The 18236-nt window shown below is 43.1% G+C and overlaps 1 protein-coding gene across 1 annotated transcript; it reads left to right on the plus strand.

The window, feature by feature from the left end:
- The first annotated feature begins 4361 nt into the window (after window positions 1-4361).
- Window positions 4362-7724, plus strand: KCNE4 (potassium voltage-gated channel subfamily E regulatory subunit 4). The gene is given in 2 exon segments (XM_027514691.1): window positions 4362-4598; window positions 5137-7724. Coding segments are annotated over 2 exon segments (684 nt in total). The 5' UTR covers window positions 4362-4459; the 3' UTR covers window positions 5682-7724.
- The last annotated feature ends 10512 nt before the right edge of the window (window positions 7725-18236 follow it).

Raw genomic sequence — 18236 nt, forward strand, 5'->3', positions numbered from 1 at the left:
TGTGTTTATTAGCCATCTGTATGTCTTCTTTGGAGAAATGTCTGATTAGGTCTTTTGCCCACTTTTTGATTGGGTTGTTTGTTTTCCTGGTATTGAGCTTATGAACTGCTTGTATATTTTGGAAATTAATCCTTTGTCAGTTGTTTCATTTGCTGTTATTTCTCTCATTCTACGGGTTGTCTTTTCACCTTGTTTATAACTTCCTTTGCTGTGCAAAAGCTTTTAGGTTTAATTAGGTCCCACTTGGTTATTTTTGTTTTTATTTCCATTACTCTGGAAGGTAGGTCATAGAGGATCTTGCTGTGATTTATATCATACAGTGTTCTGCCCATGTTTTCATCTCAGAGTTTCATAGTTTCTGGTCTTACATTTAGGTCTTTAATCCATTTTAGGTTTATCTTTGTGTATGGTGTTAGGAACTGTTCTAATTTTATTCTTCTACGTGTAGCTGTCCAGTTCTTCCAGTGCCACTTGTTGAAGAAACTGTCTTTTCCTCACTGTATATTCTGCCTTCTTTGTCAAAGGTAAGTTGCCCGTAGGTGCATGGGTTTATTGCTGGGCTTTCTATCTTGTTCCGTTGGTCTATATTTCTGTTTTTGTGCCAGTGGAATACTGTCTTTATGACAGTAGCTTTATAGTATAGTCTGAAGTTAGGAAGATTGATTCCTCTAGCTCCATTCTTCTTTCTCAAGATTGCTTTGGCCAATCAGACTCCTTTGTGTTTCCACATGAATTGTGAAATTTTTTGTTCTAGTTCTGTGAAAAATGCCATTGGTAATTTGATAGGGATTGCATTGAATCTGAGGAATTCACTTTTTAAAAAAGTTTTATGAAGACTCAAAAGGAGTTGAAAAAATATCTTTCTTTGATTTTCTACTCTTTCTCAGTTCTTCTCTTGGTTCCCATCGAGTGAAGCAAAGAAGAGTAGATAGAGAATGGGTTCTATAATTGTGGAGATCTGGGTTCAAATCCTGATTCTAATACTTTAATATATATATATATATATAATTTATTTGTTTTGGCTGTGATGGGTCTTCATTGCTGCATAGGCTTTTTTCTCATTGTGGAAAGTGGAGGTTACTTTTTACTTATGGTATGAAGCCCTCCCATTGCTATGGCTTCTCCTGGTGCAGAGCACGGGCTCTACAGCACATGGACTTCAGTAGCTGTGGCTCAAGGGCTCTAGAGCCCAGGCACAGTAGTTGTAGTACATGGGCCTTGTTGCTCCACAACATGTGGGATCTTCCTGGACCAGGGGTTGAACCCTTGTCTCCTACATTGGCAGGCAGATTCTTTACCACTGAGCCTCCAGGGAAGCCCCCTGACTCTACTACTAATGAGGTGGTCTTGAGCAATTTACTTAGTGTCTCTGACCTTCAGTTTCCTTATTTATGGAACATTATAGTGACACTTACTTACTACACAGGGTTGAAGTAAGCAAAGTCTCTCCCAATGCCTGGTTCACAACAGACACTCATCTAGGGATGGGCTGCAGTGTATCTTAGACTCATGAAAAATCCCAGTTCAAAATGGATTTATCAAAGGAGTACAGCACTGATGCAAGGATAGATCCAAAGAACAGACTAAAGAACTCAGAAGTAGACCAACTAAATGGTTAATTAATTTTTGATAAAAGTCCCAATATAATTCAATGGGAAAAGGGTGGTGTTTTCAACCAGTGGTGCTGGAGCAATTGGACATCCATATAAAAAAAAAATAAACTTTGATTCATACCTTGCATCATTTCCAAAAATTAACTTGAAATGGATCATAAACCTAAATGTAAGAGCTAAAACTTTACACTTTGAGGAGAAAAACAGGAGAAAATTTTTGTGACTTTGGGTTATACCAATTTTTTTTTTTTTAGAAAACAAAAAGCACAAATCTTATAAGGTGGACTCATCCGTGTTAAGAAATGTTTGCTAGTCAAAAAGACGCTGCTAAGAAAATGGGAAGCCACAGACTAGGAGTAAATATTTGCAAAATGGATTTGTTTCTTTAATATTGCTGTCTTCTTGATACTGTGGTATAAAGTAGATGTAATCAATAATTCTTGTGTCCTCCCATCCTCTCCCTGATAGAGTGCGCTTTCTATATGCTTTCCCTTCCTCCCTTACTGTTTATGTCATTATTCACAGCCATAATTCTCATAATATTGTTATGAGTGAGGGCTGGAGAGAAGACTGAAACTTGTGTTATGAGGTTGCAAGCCCTTCATCTAAATTCCATTCTTGGTGGGAGAGAAGAGAGCAATGATGAAAAATACAGAGACAAGCATCTGTCCATTAGGAACCAACCTGAAGCTGTTGGTAACCCTCTCAACAATGTCAACAAAAAGCATAGACTGAGCATATGGCACTAAGGGCTGTGCTTGCATCATTTAACTGTAGGAGAAACATATGCAGGAATCATCCTAGGGTCCCAGAAGAAGCAGGGCCACCAAGCAGGCCTCCAGGAGAAATTCATCTGGGATGTTCCTTCCTGACACCTGCAATGGATTTTGTCCTTCCTGTGTCTCTGGATTGCTTTATCCTTTGGACGTCATTCTAGATTCATCCACATCTTTTCTTGGTTTTACCATTTTGGGACTGTTGGCTTGATTTTGAAGATTTATTTTGTTTGAAACTGCAGTCTCTGTTTGGCTTGCTGGCACCAGACTTCGTACTTCCTTGCTGTGTAAATCTGGTAACCCTCCCCGCAATCGCCTCTCTGTGTCTTAAAGCTTCCAGTTTGTAGTTTTTGGCCATCCCTGGGTGATTACTTATCTCATATATCCCAAGGTACATAAGCATCATTACTGGCATCAACAGGCAACACTCTTATGGGTCTCTCTTGTGCTTATGTCCCTGGCAAACCACTGTAAGCATAGTTGAAGGAGAAAGCCTTCAGGTTTCTGAAGTACAGGTTGAGGAGGCCATGTCTGCCTTGGCCAAGGAAGCTGTGGAGCTTTTGAAGTAGATGTAACTGTGAGGATGTCCTTATGGATGTGAGCCAAGTTCCTGTGTATGGAAGATCTTGGAGTTGGAATGGTCAGCCTGTTGATACTTGAGAGTCAGCTGAAGACTTATGGGTGAGCACAGATCAAACCACAGGGTGAGTAGACCAGTGGGGAAAACAGAGCATGTGCTCACCATTCTGCTCTTTCCACAGGTGTCCAGATAGAATTAGAGCCAGGCATTAATCCAGTGGCAGCAGTGAAAGTCCCAGTGCCTGGGATACATATGTGTGTGTGTGTGTGTGTGTGTGTGTGTGTGTGTATATATCCAGCTTCCCGCTGGAGCAGAGGGAAGGTACCATGTTTCCCTTCAGCTTCAATTTAACAACAGCAAGACCACAAGGGATGTTTACTCTAGAGTTGATTCCCCACAATAGTCTGGCTGCAATTCGCAGGCTGCAGAACAATGGGGGTGGGGGTAGCAGGGAGGGTGCAGAGAATCCCTTTGGGTTTATTTCAATTTAGGATGAGAGCCTCTTAGAATAAGTAAGCATCCTGTGGAGAGGAAGGACAGACACCAAAGTCTTCAATTCCTTTGGCAATTTTGATCTCTGTGACCATTTTAACCCAGGGTCTGCTAGGTTTCAAAAGCTTGAACTGTGCTCAGTTGCTCATCAGAAGAATTCCTGCTCCTCCCCTGACCTGCTCCTCCCTTGACAGCAAAGTGATGTGTGAATGGTCTCTGTGTGACGCTCTGGAGGAGCAGTTATGTGCCCTAGAACTGGAGAAAAATTTGTCCACAGTAAGTATCTTGCACTGTAAACTGTTTCCACTTCACATAGACTGTTGAAAAGCATCTGGAAGATATATATTCATTATTGTTAAAAAAATAGATTTATGAGTGTTATGAGATTATGATGCAGAAGACAGAACCTCTCAGTGTTTTTAAAGTGCAAACCCACACTCTCCAGTCTTAAGTCTTAGAGTGATCAAGCTGACAGGGACTCAAAAACTCACGTAGTTCATATAATTTTACCTACTGAAGCCCCCAATGTCCAACAATTTTACAGTTCAGGAATCTGAGGAGCGGAAAGGCTCGGGGAGGATTTATTATATTTGCATAGTCAGTGGAAGAGCTGAAACTTAAGCCCTGGTTCCTTGATAGTAAATCCTGCACTTGCCTCTAACTGTCTTTTATCTAAATTAAGGTATTTGACTTTCTGTCTTTGAAAACCTGTATAGACATCACGGTTATTTCCCCAGAGGGAGATGAAGCATGAACTAATTTTCAATGAGAGTGAGTCTAGGGGGAACAGTTCCAACTGGGCACATTCTTTTCTCCTTTTTCATAGCCACCTGAAAACTTTGGCTGGGTGCTGGGGGGTGGGACGCTCTTCCCACTTCCCAGTCTTTTTCTTTTCACAGCTGCAAAGTTCAGTAAGTTGAACTGCTGTGCTGTGAGTTCACTGTTCACTCTGCCACGACCAACCTCTGTTGTAAATTTTCCTCCCAGAACACGTGACGATGCATTTCTTGACTATATATCCCAAGAGCAGCGGCAGAATTGTCAGAGCGCGGAGCCCCACACGCAGGAAGAAAAAGGCTCTTGGACCTGACCATTTAGGAATTCAGGACTTGGGACAAATTCGCCAGCTTTTGGTAAGTCAGCAATGCCACTTTGCTTCAGAAACATGAAAGGCTACTCCCGGCAATTTGTAGATGCAGTTTTCTCTTCCTTTCCTTTTTTCTAAGGCAGTTTTGTCTTGAATTAAAAATAGGTTGATGCTTGGCATCAAAATGTAAACTTTCTTTTTTTCTGCTCCATCAGCTCAAAAAGTTTCCCAGGGATTCAGACATTATTTCTTTTCTCTCTGCACCCCTGTCTTAAAGGGATTTTTTTTTTTTTTTTTTTGCTTTTAAACTGATTGAAGCAAAGCTTTTCACATGTTCACTTTATGAAATGAAAATTTGTTGGACATGTAAAAAAAATGAAAGTATTCTTTTTATTTCCTCCCACCTCCCGGTGCCCATTTCCCCGCGCACCCCAGCCCGTCATAGCTGACCCCTGTTAACCGCTAGGAGGGACTTAGAGTTACATCTCCAGGCAGCAGCTGTAAACCTTTCTGATCCTATAGTTCCACAAACCTGGCGCTGCCCTCTTTTCTGTAACTGCGGTCGGGTGGGAGAGTCCTAACTTGCAGCTTTCTCCCCAGCTCCTGGCAGTGTGAGCTGAGCTTCAATGCTGAAGATGGAGCCTCTGAACAGCACAGATGCTGGCACCGCAGCCCCCAGCGCCCCCCTCGAGTCCCCCGTGTCCAGCAGCGGCCACGGCAACGAATACTTCTACGTTCTGGTGGTCATGTCCTTCTACGGCATTTTCTTGATTGGTATCACGCTGGGCTACATGAAATCCAAGAGGCGGGAGAAGAAAGCCAGCCTCCTGCTGCTGTACAGGGACGAGGAGCGGCTCTGGGGGGAGGCCATGAAGCCGCTGGCCACGCTGTCCGGCCTGAGGTCGGTGCAGGCGCCCACGATGCTGAATGTGTTGCAGGAGAGCGTGGCTCCTGCCCTATCCTGCACCCTCTGCTCCATGGAGGGTGACAGCGTGAGCTCTGAGTCCTCCTCGCCCGATGTGCACCTCACCATCCAGGAGGAAGGGGCGGACGATGAGCTGGGGGAGACTTCTGAGACCCCCCTCAACGAAAGCAGCGAAGGGTCCTCGGAGAACATCCATCAAAATTCCTAGCACCCCCTAGGACCCTCTGGAGGTGACCCTATGAACCAGCACCCTTAGAACGAGGAAGGACACTTTCTGTGTCGGGTTTCACTTTTGCAGGGCAACTGCCACTTCAAGGGACCCGCGGCAAGCCCCTGAATAGGGGGTGGGGTGGGGTGGTGGTGGTGGTAGTGGGGGTCAAGGCTCAGACGGGGCCAGCCGCAGCCTGGAGTCCGCCGCACGCCTGAGGTGTAGACCTGCAGCTGAAACAGGCCTGAAGACGCGCGGTGTGTACCTTTCCTTGGGTCCTGGCGGGCGGGGTTCCCGTGCGGAACTCGGCAGGTGGGATGTCCTTGCGATTGTACTCTCAGGGGATGCCCCGGGGAACTCCTGCAGCATCTGCCTACTCCCAGGGCTGCCAAAGGCTTAGGGCGTCCCAAGGGACTAGTTTCGGTTTGCTAATTTGCCCAGAGCTTTGTTCTTCTACATCTGATTCGCTGTAAGAGCCTTTAATGTGAACCTGTGGCATTAGTTCACCACAGGTTACAGAGCTTCTTTTAGGGGGTCTTTCTGGATAGAGCAGGGGGATATTTGTTGGAGGGGGACTTTTGATGGGAGGAAGCTGGAGATCTCTACCTGGTCTATTTGCCTACTGTAAGGAGAAAACCAGGCGACTTTTAAACTGGTCAACATGAGCTGAGATGATAAGAATAATCTGCTACTTGACCCTTTGTCTAACCTGTGACCTTGAACTCTGACCTGGGACCATCCAGCATCATGTGCTGGCATGACATTTTTTTTTTTTGGAAGGGTTTCCCCAGAATCTAACCTGCATTCCGAATGGCTGTGCAGGGAATATTCCTGATCTTTCCAGAATGGGTGATGGTGGGGTTGAACCAAGCCAAACTGTTAGCTCTGATGCTGCTTTTTATTCCCAGCCCAGTTTTCTGAGCTGGGAAAAGATATACTGTGGGCCTCCACGACATGGCATTTGGTCACGTAGCTGAGACTTAGAAGGGCATACTCTGGCAAGATTGTTCAGAGTTGGGGGTCCTCTGTTTGTGAATCCCAAGCCCAGACTCTGATATGCTGTGTGGTCCTGCGCATGTCATCCACAGACTTACTGCCTTCCTGAGACTCCTGATCATCTAGATCCCCAGGGGGCTGGGAGGATGTCTTTAGATTTTAAGACTCTGTGATGAATCCTACATGGCCTGGTGTGAGGAAGCTTGGACAGACTATTTCCTCGCTGGCCAGTAGTCTGCAAAAGGATCTGCTTACTTAAAGGAGCAGTTGGTGACTGAAAACACGTGTAACTGGGAGATCCAGGGCGGCTCACCCACCATCCCCTGCTGTCACTTTCCCAGCAGTGAATCCAAGAGGCAGATCCCATATTTTACTCCGCCGAGTTGTCTGGGTGGTAGACTGTTAACACTCCGGTTCAGGGAATGAGACATCTAAGAGAAAAGACTCAGGAATGCATGCTAACGTCTCCCTGTATTCCTGTGGTCAGTCACTTTGCAGCAGACTCTTTGAGCCCTCGAAGACAAGGAGGAAGAGAAACACACCAAAAAGTCAAATTTAATTCTAGTAAAAACATAAAACTTTTTTTTTTAAACAAACACAATCTCCCTGGACTGGAGACAGCAGTAACTACTGTTCCCGTGGAAGGGTTAACAGCGTAGGGACTGGTTTATCAGCTCGCCTTAACATAGTGCTAGAGGAAATTTATGTTTGGCGGGGGAAAAGGGCCCTCCGTTCACTTTAAAATTCAGAGTGTGGATTTACTCCAAAGGGGGCTGTTTAAGGTGAAAGAAGCCAAGTTGAGTTTGGCCCCTTGCCTGGAATCACTTGAATTCTGAAACTTTACTGCGACGGACATGTGCGTTGTCACATTTTCCATTGCTTAATCCTGAAGTTTGGTGCAAGTCTATCTGCGCCTATTAAAAAGTGATGTATATACTTCCTTCTTATTCTATTAAGTTGTATAAAATTGTCTTCTGTATTTAACAGTTTGTAATTTTCACGATATTTTTTTTAATTTAAATAAAAAAACACATTTTCCCTATGGAAGTTATGAGTTCTTTCTTTGATTCTTTAATATAACTCCTAGTTTCTAAGACATCCCAGATGCATTTTTCCAAGTCATCTCTGAATCCGGGTCATCTTTCAAGTCTGACTCACATGAAAGCATATCTTATTTCTGCCTAAAACATAGAATGAGCAGGGCTGGGGTTTTCCTTCCTTTGAAGGAAAGCTTTTCCATGCTTTGCAGTGAATAAGAAGCAGGCTGCACGTGGGTCTTACATCCACTTCTGTTTTTAAATTTGGTGGTCATGGGGCCTTGGAACTTGAACATAGAATGACATAGTGACTGTTGCGAAGATGTTGCTCCAAACTTGGTTGCAAGAAAACCTTTGATTTACGTATTGGCTGGACGAATATTCACACATGGCCGCAACAGCACAGACAAATGGGCAGGGAGCTGCTATATATAGATGTTGTGTATACATTCATATGGACACAAACATCATGGGGAGGCAGATTTTTATATAGACACAAACTTAAGAACATACCCAAGCACACAGGCCATGAGTTGGGGTCGGTCCTCCTTCCTCTCCCAGTACCACCCCCACCTCCAGCCCTCATGAAGACTGATTGTCTAGTTTCCTCCCCTGGGGTCTTGCTTTAGCTCTGGTCCAGGTTGAGCACAGCCAGCCTATCTCCCTTAAATTTGTATTTACATAGTAAGAAACGCTAAAGAAAAATCACCCAAACCAGTGACCTGTCTTAAATTATGCAGATGGTAGAGAATGGCCTCACTTTTCTGTTTCTCTGTTTCCTGCAAGGTGTTTGGCTTTTCTGTTTGAAGTAAATGCTTCCCCTGGGTTCACAAATAACTGTCTCCCTAAAGGATTTATCTGGCCAAGGTACAGGGGAGCCTGGATCCTTGTCAAGGTACAACAAGTGTCTCAGTCCACCTGCGGGTACTTTGACAATGTAAGAAGAGAAGATTATTTTAAAAGACAAGGAAGCCCTTCAGTTTATTCCAGCTTAATGTCATTCCTGGGGAGGAAACAGTTAAGGAAAGCAGCTTTTACTGTGGGCGGAAGAAGAGGGAATTCTAAACTCTAATTGTCCTAAAAATATGCAGAGTACACTGTGTCGTTTTAATGGAATATTTGTTTTCTTTAAAAAAAAAACAAAAAAAAAAACAAAAAAAAAACTTCTAAGCAGAACCTAAAACCCAAGGGGTTTAGTCTGTGTGGATTTACTCATGCATGTGAGAAACTGGAGAAGGGAATTTGGCCTCGTGCACCTAGGATATTAGAACCATATTTTAAAGCACTTAAATGTTAGGGATGAGGTAAATGGATCGTCTTGCTTGTTCCATGCTGTTCTAATTACACCTTTGTACGTCAAAGTCAGACAGGGATGCTGCAGAGAAAAAAAGATTTCTTCCACGGGCAGAATCACAGGATCAAAACTACCGGGAAAGGCTGAAGCTAGGCCAAGGCGTGAGTGCTCTTGGCCTGTGATTCTGGTTGGAAAGTCGATCCCATGGTACATTTCAGAACCGCAATTGGAGGGTTTTGTGGTCAGGCATGCACTTTCAGGGCTCAGCTGAAAAACGGTCATTTATCATCCTGTAAAACGCTGCTCTGACCCTAGACATTGTGGAAAGGACGGAACACGGAGCTTACAATGCAATGAATACCCTAGGTTTAGAGCATACATTTGCTGAATCATCCCTTCCAGAATCTAGGCACCTTGTTGGAGGAAATCACAGGCAGTATCGTGGGTTGTGGAGCAGGAGGTGGAATCTAAGGTTGGAGGGACACACAGCAGCTGATTGACCAGCTGCTCAGGCACGGGCTGGACCACTGGACGCAGGATGGAAGTAGGGGTTCCGAAGAGGCTGCCCTGTTGCTCTGGGAAAGGTATCCATCCTCTCTGACCTGGAGGCTCTGTATTTCAAAGTGAGGGTACGCAGGCCTTCCTCTTTAGGCAGCTGTTACTGAAAAGAATGGTGAAGCATCCTACTGAACAAATTGAACGTGGCATGAAGCTTACAAGAAACCAAAAAAAAAAAAAAAAAGAAAGCAGCTCCAGGCTTCTACTTTTTAAAATATATCCTGGGCATGCATCTGCACATGAAGTCGCTGAAAACGCCTCTTCTGTGCACGGTTTCCTCCGGAGACGGCAATGTTCAGGGAAAGGACACATTTTGCCAAAGGAGAAGGGTCATAAGAGAGAAAAACCACTGTTCAGTTCTGCCTTTCTCCGTTTCTGAAATGTTTCCTCCCACAGGAAGGAACAGTTTGGGATGTGAGCTGTTACCATGGAGATAACCAGCCAAGGTCACTTGTTTGAAGGAGTCCATGGCCCCACGGCACTGAATCATTACGGAGACTTTAGGAAGCTAGGATTTGGTTCTTGATTCAGACGACCGAGCTTTGAGCCCACAGCAGCCTACTTTCATAGCTTGGAGGAGAGGGCGCAGGGAGAACACATGTGCTCACTGCACACACACATATATACACATACATACACACACACACAAATGCACACAACACCCCATACAATCCCATCTTTCTTCTCCTTGCACTTCCTGTGCTCCATTCGATATGGGGCAAGATTACTTATAATGTAAATAATATATTCTTACATTGATTTTTTTTTTTGCTAAGAAACATTATCAAAGAATCTTTGTAAAATCTTCAAAGATCAATATACAATGAATATTGCACAATATCACATCAATACCTATACTTACTTTTTTCTGTCCTTGATGGTTTTCCGTTCCCTGTTCCGAGATGGTGAATAACATCATCTCTCTTTTCTTAGTTAATTCCAGCTGTTATAACAAAGCACCATATTCTGGGTGGCTGAGAGACAGCAGAAATTTATTTCTCACAGTTCTGGAGGTGACAGTATGGATGCACGCTGGTGAGGAGCCCTTTCCGTTTTCAGGTGGCTCACTTCTCACTGTGTCCTCATGTGGCTGAAGGAGAGCCAGCTAGCTCCGTGGCCCCTTCTACGAGCGCTAATCTCATTCATGAGTGCTCTATCCTCACGGCCTAGTGACCTTCAAAGCCCCCATCTCCAAATTCTATCACACTGGGGATCAGATTCAACATATAACTGTTGAAAGTGAAAGTCACTCAATCATGTCTGACTTTTTGCAACCCCATGGACTGTATATGGCCATGGAATTCTCCAGGCCAGAATACTGGAGTGGGTAGCCTTTCCCTTCTCCAGGGGATCTTCCCAACCCAGGAAGCGAACCGGGGTCTCCTGCATTGCAGGTGGATTCTTTACCAGCTGAGCTACATGGGAATCCCAATGGCTGTTGAGGGGACATAAATATTCAGTCCATAACATCTCTTCTCCTAACCTCCCATCCTGTTACCCCCTTCACTTCTTTCCATTACACAAAAAGAACAACAGCAAAAAAATCCAGTAACTACAACCTGTAATAAACTTTTATGATGTGCCAAACATATACTTCACCTGGTTGTTACAATCCTATGCTTTAAACTTCTACTTTCGTCTAGGTACTTCACTAAGTGCTGGGGAAAATGTATTAGTAACAGCCACTCAAACCTCAGAGAGGCCATAGTCTCCATGAAGATGAATTTGCAATGGAATATTACTTAGTCATAAAAAGGAATGAAATCGTGCCATTTGCAGAGATGCAGATGGAGTTAGAGATTGTCATACAGAGTGAATTAAATCAAAAGAGAAAAGCAAATATTGTATATTAATGCATATACATGGAATCTAGAAAGGCGGTACAAACGAACCTATTTGCAAAGCACATGTTTGCTCTCTATTAGACATAGAGAGCAAACACGTGGACACCAAGGGGGAAGGAGGGTGGGATGAGTGGGAAGATTGGGATGGCATATACACACTATTACGTATTAAATAAATAACTCATGAGAACTGACTGTATAGCACAGGGAAATTTATTCAGTGCTCTATGGTGACCTAAATGGGAAGGAAATCCCCCCAAAAGGGGATATATGTACGTGTATAGCTGATTTGCTTTGCTGTACAACAGAAAATAATACAACATTACAAAGCAACTATACTTCAATAAAATAAAATTAAAAAACCACATCTCTGCTTCTGGTTAATCTATAACATTAGTTGAGGATTTCTGTGTGCAGGGTCTTTTGGATATCAGAATACATAGCTTGTATCTTTGAATAGTTTTAGGGCATAGTGGTGTTATTAAATGGACAAAATGTATTGTTTACCTGATATTTGCTTTACTCTGTGATAGGTGCTTTCCCTTTGATGGTCTTACTTTATCATCCCAAGGAAACTCTGGGCGAGTTCTTTGATACTGTTAATGTAGATATGAAACTTGAGGTTCAAGGAAGTTGCAGGTCAATGTAATGAATGATCAGGGTTCCAGTGCTGGTCTTGGATATACAATCTGATGTTCTTGAAATCAGCAAGAAGCAGAGAGACTCAGAATCTAGTCCTATCCCAGGCATTAGGCAACTCTGTGGCATTACATATGTTGCTTAGCCTTCTGGGCACGCTTCCTCATTGGTAAAATGGAGATGATGGTATCTTCCCTCCTGACCGCAAAGCATTGTCACAACAGCTTAGGAAGCAGCTGGGAAAATAGAGTTTTCTTACAGAGACACTGATTTGTTCATCTTGGATAGGCAGCCGTGTGTAGACATCATAGCATTCATCAATATCCAGTTCTTCTCCCCTCTGAGAACATGGAAATTTCCACTTCTCAACTCCTTTTCTTGCCCCTCCTCCCCTACCACCAGGGGTCAGACAGGCATAGGACTCATTCTGTTTGATGTAAACTGAATGGAAGTGATGTATGTCACATGTGAGCTGAGACAGTGAAAAGCCCACACGTGATCCTCTAGTTGCCCTCTTTACCTGCATGTTTTCAATGAGACTGTATGTTTCAGATGGTACCAATACCAGGTAAAGCCTGTGTCAGCCTGGAAGAATGAGTTATTGCATAAAAGGCAATTGTTCTGGAGAGTTGCCCAAACCTGCAGCTGGCTTTATATGAAGCAATAGTAATCTAAGTTTTGGTAAATATTGAGACATTGGGGTTTCTTGCTACTGCAGCATAATCTTGCCCATCAGACTTAATACATAGTTTGACCATATTATACAGACCAAATGTTGGAAGTCACCTTCTAGGTTATCTAATCCAACCCCTCTGGTTAATGATGGGAAAGTTAAGGCTCACAGCAGTTAAGTGTTGTGTTCAGAGTCTTGGGAGGAGACAGGAGCAGAACTGGGGCTACAGGCCAGGTCTCCTGATGATAGTTGGTTCTAATCCTCATGGTAGGTATGCCATGGAGGTCTCTGCCCTAGCTTAGTGAAATCGAAATAGCCAGAGAGGGTCTTCTCCTTTGAGCTCCTCACCTTGAGCTTCTCTGAGCAGCACTGAGTCTATTTACTGGCTTCAAAAACCCTGCTGGGAAGTAGTTTCTTTTTTCCTGGTCAAACCCTGGCATTGACTGCCCTTTTGGAAGGATGGATCTAAGCAGGCAGAAGTAAACACATTCCCCCAAAGCAATGCAATGTGATATTACTGGAAACTTTAATAAAAGGGAAGAAGCTATAAATAGGGGGAGGGAAATATTCAAACGGGGTTGAATGCAATTGTCCTGTGCACAGCTTACTGGATTTCGGCTTTCGGTTTTATTTTTTGCCTGCTTGGGCTTAGCTCCAGTGCCAGAGCAGGTCACGGCCAGGCACCCAGTGCAGAGTGCTCCCAGGACTGATGTCCCTAGGTTCCGGGCAATGATCCTTGAAGGAAAATGCTGAAGGTCCAACTCTAGATTAGTGTTTCAAAGGATGCAGAAACCAATAGACATGCCACTGATCATTATTTTAATGTTCTTAGCCCTAATATGCAAAGAACGATCTCTCTCTCATTTCAATCTCCCTTTTATCACTTAGAACTTCTCCCAAAGAATTGAACATGGTGCTTGGGTAGAGCGATTTTTGTTTCTTTTTCAAAATTTCTTCCTTTTTATATTTCCATTACACTATCCTCATGCCTCAATTATAGCAGAAGTGAAACTCTTTTCTATAGGATTATATACCTTGTGAAAGCTGGAATCATATATTATTATTTTTGTAGGTAATACCCAGTTTGGACTGGAATTCCTCAGGACTCTCTCTTATCATTTTCTTTTCTTTATATCATACATATTCTCCTTGGGGATCCCATTCACCCTCAAATTTTCAACTAATATGTAAATTATTAGTGAAATCAAAATATGTAAATAATCACCTGTCTTGTGCTAAGCACCAGACATTGTTCTCAGGATATTTAATTCTCGTGATAAGTTAAGACAGAGGAATTTTTAAACCTGTTCTAAAGATGAGGAAAGTGAGGCATAGAGAGATTAAGAGCATTAACCAGGTTCTCATAGTTAGCAGCAGAACTGGAATTTGAGCCCAGCAACCTGGTTGCAGAGTTGATGCCACAAACAGCCTGCCCTGCTTTCTCTCTGTCTTTAAGGCCTGGTCCCAGTCCTTCAGCTCTAGCCTAGACTCCTCCCGTGGACACCTGTGACTATGGCTCTATTCACCAGATGTTCCATAATTACTTCAAATTCCTGTCATCAAAACTCAAACTCATTATCTTTCCTCGTAAATCTGTCCCCTAACTTACATTTCACAGGTGTCAGAAACATCAGTAGAATGTTTATCCTTTACCTTATATCTCAGGCCCTCTCTGAAACCTCTTTCCATCAACATGGTCATTATTTACCCCTCAAAGTATTTCTCTAATCAGGAAAATACTAAAGACCAGAGAAAAATGTTAAAAAAAGGAAAAGATGACATGAACAGAGCCATGCTTACATAAAGAGTGGTTTAATATTTAGGATTGTGTGTGCTAGCCAGTGGCTGTGTGAAAAAACCCAGTCTCTGTCATCCTGGTGTTTAGAATCTTCCCATGCTGTAAGATCAAAGAAGATAGAGGGAGCAGGTAAAGAAGAATTCCTGGTGATAGGTGAGAAGTGCCTGGATTGGGGCAATGGCAGGTGAAATGGAGACATACTGGGTTGGCTAAAATGTTCGTGTGGGTTTTCCCATTCGAATGTTTTGGCCAACCCAATAGAAGCTAGAAATAAAGAGGAGTTGAAATTGATGAGATTTCACAGCTCCTTGAATGTTAGAGATGGAAGGAGAGGGTGGGAATGAAAGATGACTCTAATGTTTTGAATCTGCGTAGTTGAGACTGTGGAAGCGCAAATAATAAAAATGGGCAGTAAATCCTGGAAAGGCTCTATCGTGTTGTGCATTTTGAGTTGGAGGTGTTGACACAATATCCAGAAAGTATTTGGAAAATAAGTATGAGAACTTTTGAGAGAAGTTGGAGCTAGAGACAGAGTTGGGAGCCATGCACATGAATACATGGGCTCGAAACACTGAGCGTAGCTGAAATAGCCAAGGATAAGTGGGAATAGAGAAGAGGGCAAAGGGCAGTCCTTCCGGGACCAGCTACTTCTTGGGGGTTGGAGAAGGAGAGGCTGAAAGAGCAGGAGCAGTCCAAGAAGTAAAATCAGGATGGCAGAATGCCCAGGAGCTGAGCAAGCATAGATTTTTCCAGAGAGAAGAGAAGGTCAGAATGGAGAAATGGAAGGAAATATACTTCCTTCATATGACTAGGAGGTGATTAGTATCTATAAAATGAGGAATCTGTAGTCGGGCTTCCCAGGTGGCTCTAGTGGTAAAGAACCCACCTGCTACTGCAGGAGACATAAGAGATGTGGGTTCGATCTCTGGGTCAGATAGATCCCCTGGAGGAGGGCATGGCAACCCACTCCAGTGTTCTTGTCTGTAGAATCCCATGGACAGAGGAGCCTGGCAGGCTACAGCCCATAGAGTTGCAAAGAGTCAGACACGACTGAGTGAATTAAACATGCACGCACAGGGTAGAGCTATCACAGGTATAGAAGACTATTGAGTTGGTTTCTGTCATACATCAACATGAATCAGCCATAGGCATACATGTCCCCCCACTCTTGAACCTCCCTCCCACTCCCCACCTCCCATCCTCTCCACCCCTCTAGGTTGTCAAAGAGCACTGTAAAGCAATTATCTTCCAAACGAATTAGAAAAAAAGGCTATTGAGAAATAAGCCACTCCTTATAAACTAACTCTTCGGAGAAGATCGGCTGTGAAAAGCAAAGTGTAGTGTGGGTAGTTCAAGGATCTGGCTCTACTCAGAGCACATATTCTTTTTTATTTGCCATTAATTGTTATTTAGTTTAGCTTGCAAATCTACTTTACTCCCTTTGGTAGTATGGGCTGATGGAATTCCTTTCTATGTGTGTTTCTGTAGAGGCTGATATTTTCCCAAGTTTATAATGGATCTCCATCAAAGACACACAGGGTGCATGTTAGGCCAGACTGGAGAAGTTGCCTGGAGAATATGTTATAGGGTTAATCCAAGGGAGAAAAATAACACAGCTTTCTCTTTCCTACTGCAGACAGCAGAACACAAATATTTTGCTGCCAAATCTCTGCTTTTCCATGATTTTCTCTTCAGGTTGTATAAAAAGAAGCACCAAAGATATTTAGGGTGACCTTTTGTTGCCCAGAATTTTGTATTTCTCCACAGTGATTTTTTGCCCAGGAACTCAATTTTTCTAGGTGCTTGAAAATTGCTTGGGGGTATGATTTTATGTAATTGTGGTTTTCTCCATAGAAAATGTCACAATGAAGTCAAGATGTTATCATACTTATTACGATTAGTTTCTCAGTGTTGAGAAAATGGATACTGCATATTTTACCTATATTGGTTGTGATTCAAATTACCATAAAATAAGTGATTGAATAATGAACATTCTTTTTTCCTGCTTGAGATTGGATAGTACTACAGACTTCATGGTCCCATCCTGGGCCTCCATCATAATAAAAACGAACATTAAAAATAACTGGTTTAAGATATTTCTTGTGTTTCTTGGTCCTTGAAGAGGAATAAATCATCCTGCAAAATCACACACATACAAGGTAGCAATCTTCAACATGGAAAAGAGAAAGGCTTTAGGCGGCCATGGGTAGATGTTACGGACCAGAAGGACAAAGCTGCACCAAGAACCACAGACGAAGTCAAGTTTGACCCTTTCCTTGTAATTTAATGAATGGCATTATTTTGTGGCATAATGCTCAAATAGACTGCAACAGCTGAAAATCACCTAAAGAGATAATTTTTGTTGTCGTTTAGTAGCTAAGACATGTTCAACTATTTTTTGACCCCCATGGACTGTAGCCTACCAGGCTCCTCTGTCCATGGGATTTTCCAGGCAAGAATACTGGAGTGGGTTGCCATTTCCTCCTCCAGGGGATCTTCCCAACCCAGGGATCGAAACCAGGTCTCCTGCATTGACAGGTGGGTTCTTTACCACTGAGCCAAAAGGCAAGCCCCAAAAGATATTACTGCATTTCAATTAAAAAGATAAAATGTAATTTTGCACTTCAGATAAATCAAGTGGTACTATTAAAATAAAGACAAAAATCAGGGAGAAAACCTGGAAATGACATATAAGTATCAAATTTTGTAATTTTTCTGAAACCCATATTTTTAATAGGAAGTGGGTCTGATTTTACTTCAGGGATTAGGTTCTAAAATCAGAGTGTAAGGCAAATTTATCCTTGCGTGCATGCCTGTGTGCTCAGTCACGTTATTCATGTCCGATTCTTTGTGATCCCATGGACCGTAGCCTACCAGACTCCTCTGTCCATGGAATTCTCCAGGCAAGAATACTGGAATGGGTTGCCATGCCCTCCTCCAGGGGATCTTCCCAACCCAGGGATTGAACCCATGTCTCCTCCGTCTCCTTCACTGCAGGTGGTTTCTTTACTGTATGAGCCACCAGGGAAGCCCTAAAAACTCCCTAATTACTCTTAAAAGGTAAACTTCTGTGGTTTCTCAGAGTGCATTGGTCACGACCTCCCAATCCCTAAGTAGCACAATCTAAGGGCAACTTTAAATAGGGGATGAACACAGGGGGACTCTCACTCACACTTAAATTCCCATAAATAAAATGTGCCAGTCTTGAACTTTGCTATAAAATAGAGGAGTTCTTTCTCTGTGTTGTGGTTATTTCTGTCCAAAAAGCAATTGCACGTCTATGCTATCCTTCTATGATCACCAAGTAAGAGGCTCTGTATATCAGCTGTACTCTTGACTAAAGTTGTCATGAGAATATATGACTGAGGTGAAAAATGAAATTGCTTTTTGAGTTATGTCCTGAAACTCAACCAGAGATGTCATAAGAGTTTAGGGTTTATAGTCTCAATGGTCACTTCCTTTGCATCTTAAATTATATGTAGGGTAGGCCAATGGATGGGCTTCCCACGTGGCTCAGTGGTAAAGAATCTGCCTGCTGATGTAGGAGACGTGGGTTCGATCCCTGGGCCAGGAAGGTCCCTTGGAGTAGAAAATGGCATCCCACTCCAGTATTCTTGCCTGGAGAATCCCAGGGACAGAGGAGCCTGGTGGGCTACAAGCCGTAGAGTCACAAAGAGTCAGAAACGACTGAGCAATTGAGCATTCACACATGCACA

Source organism: Bos indicus x Bos taurus, chromosome 2 (assembly GCF_003369695.1).
Source record: "Bos indicus x Bos taurus breed Angus x Brahman F1 hybrid chromosome 2, Bos_hybrid_MaternalHap_v2.0, whole genome shotgun sequence".
In the NCBI taxonomy this organism is placed as follows: Eukaryota; Metazoa; Chordata; class Mammalia; order Artiodactyla; family Bovidae; genus Bos; species Bos indicus x Bos taurus.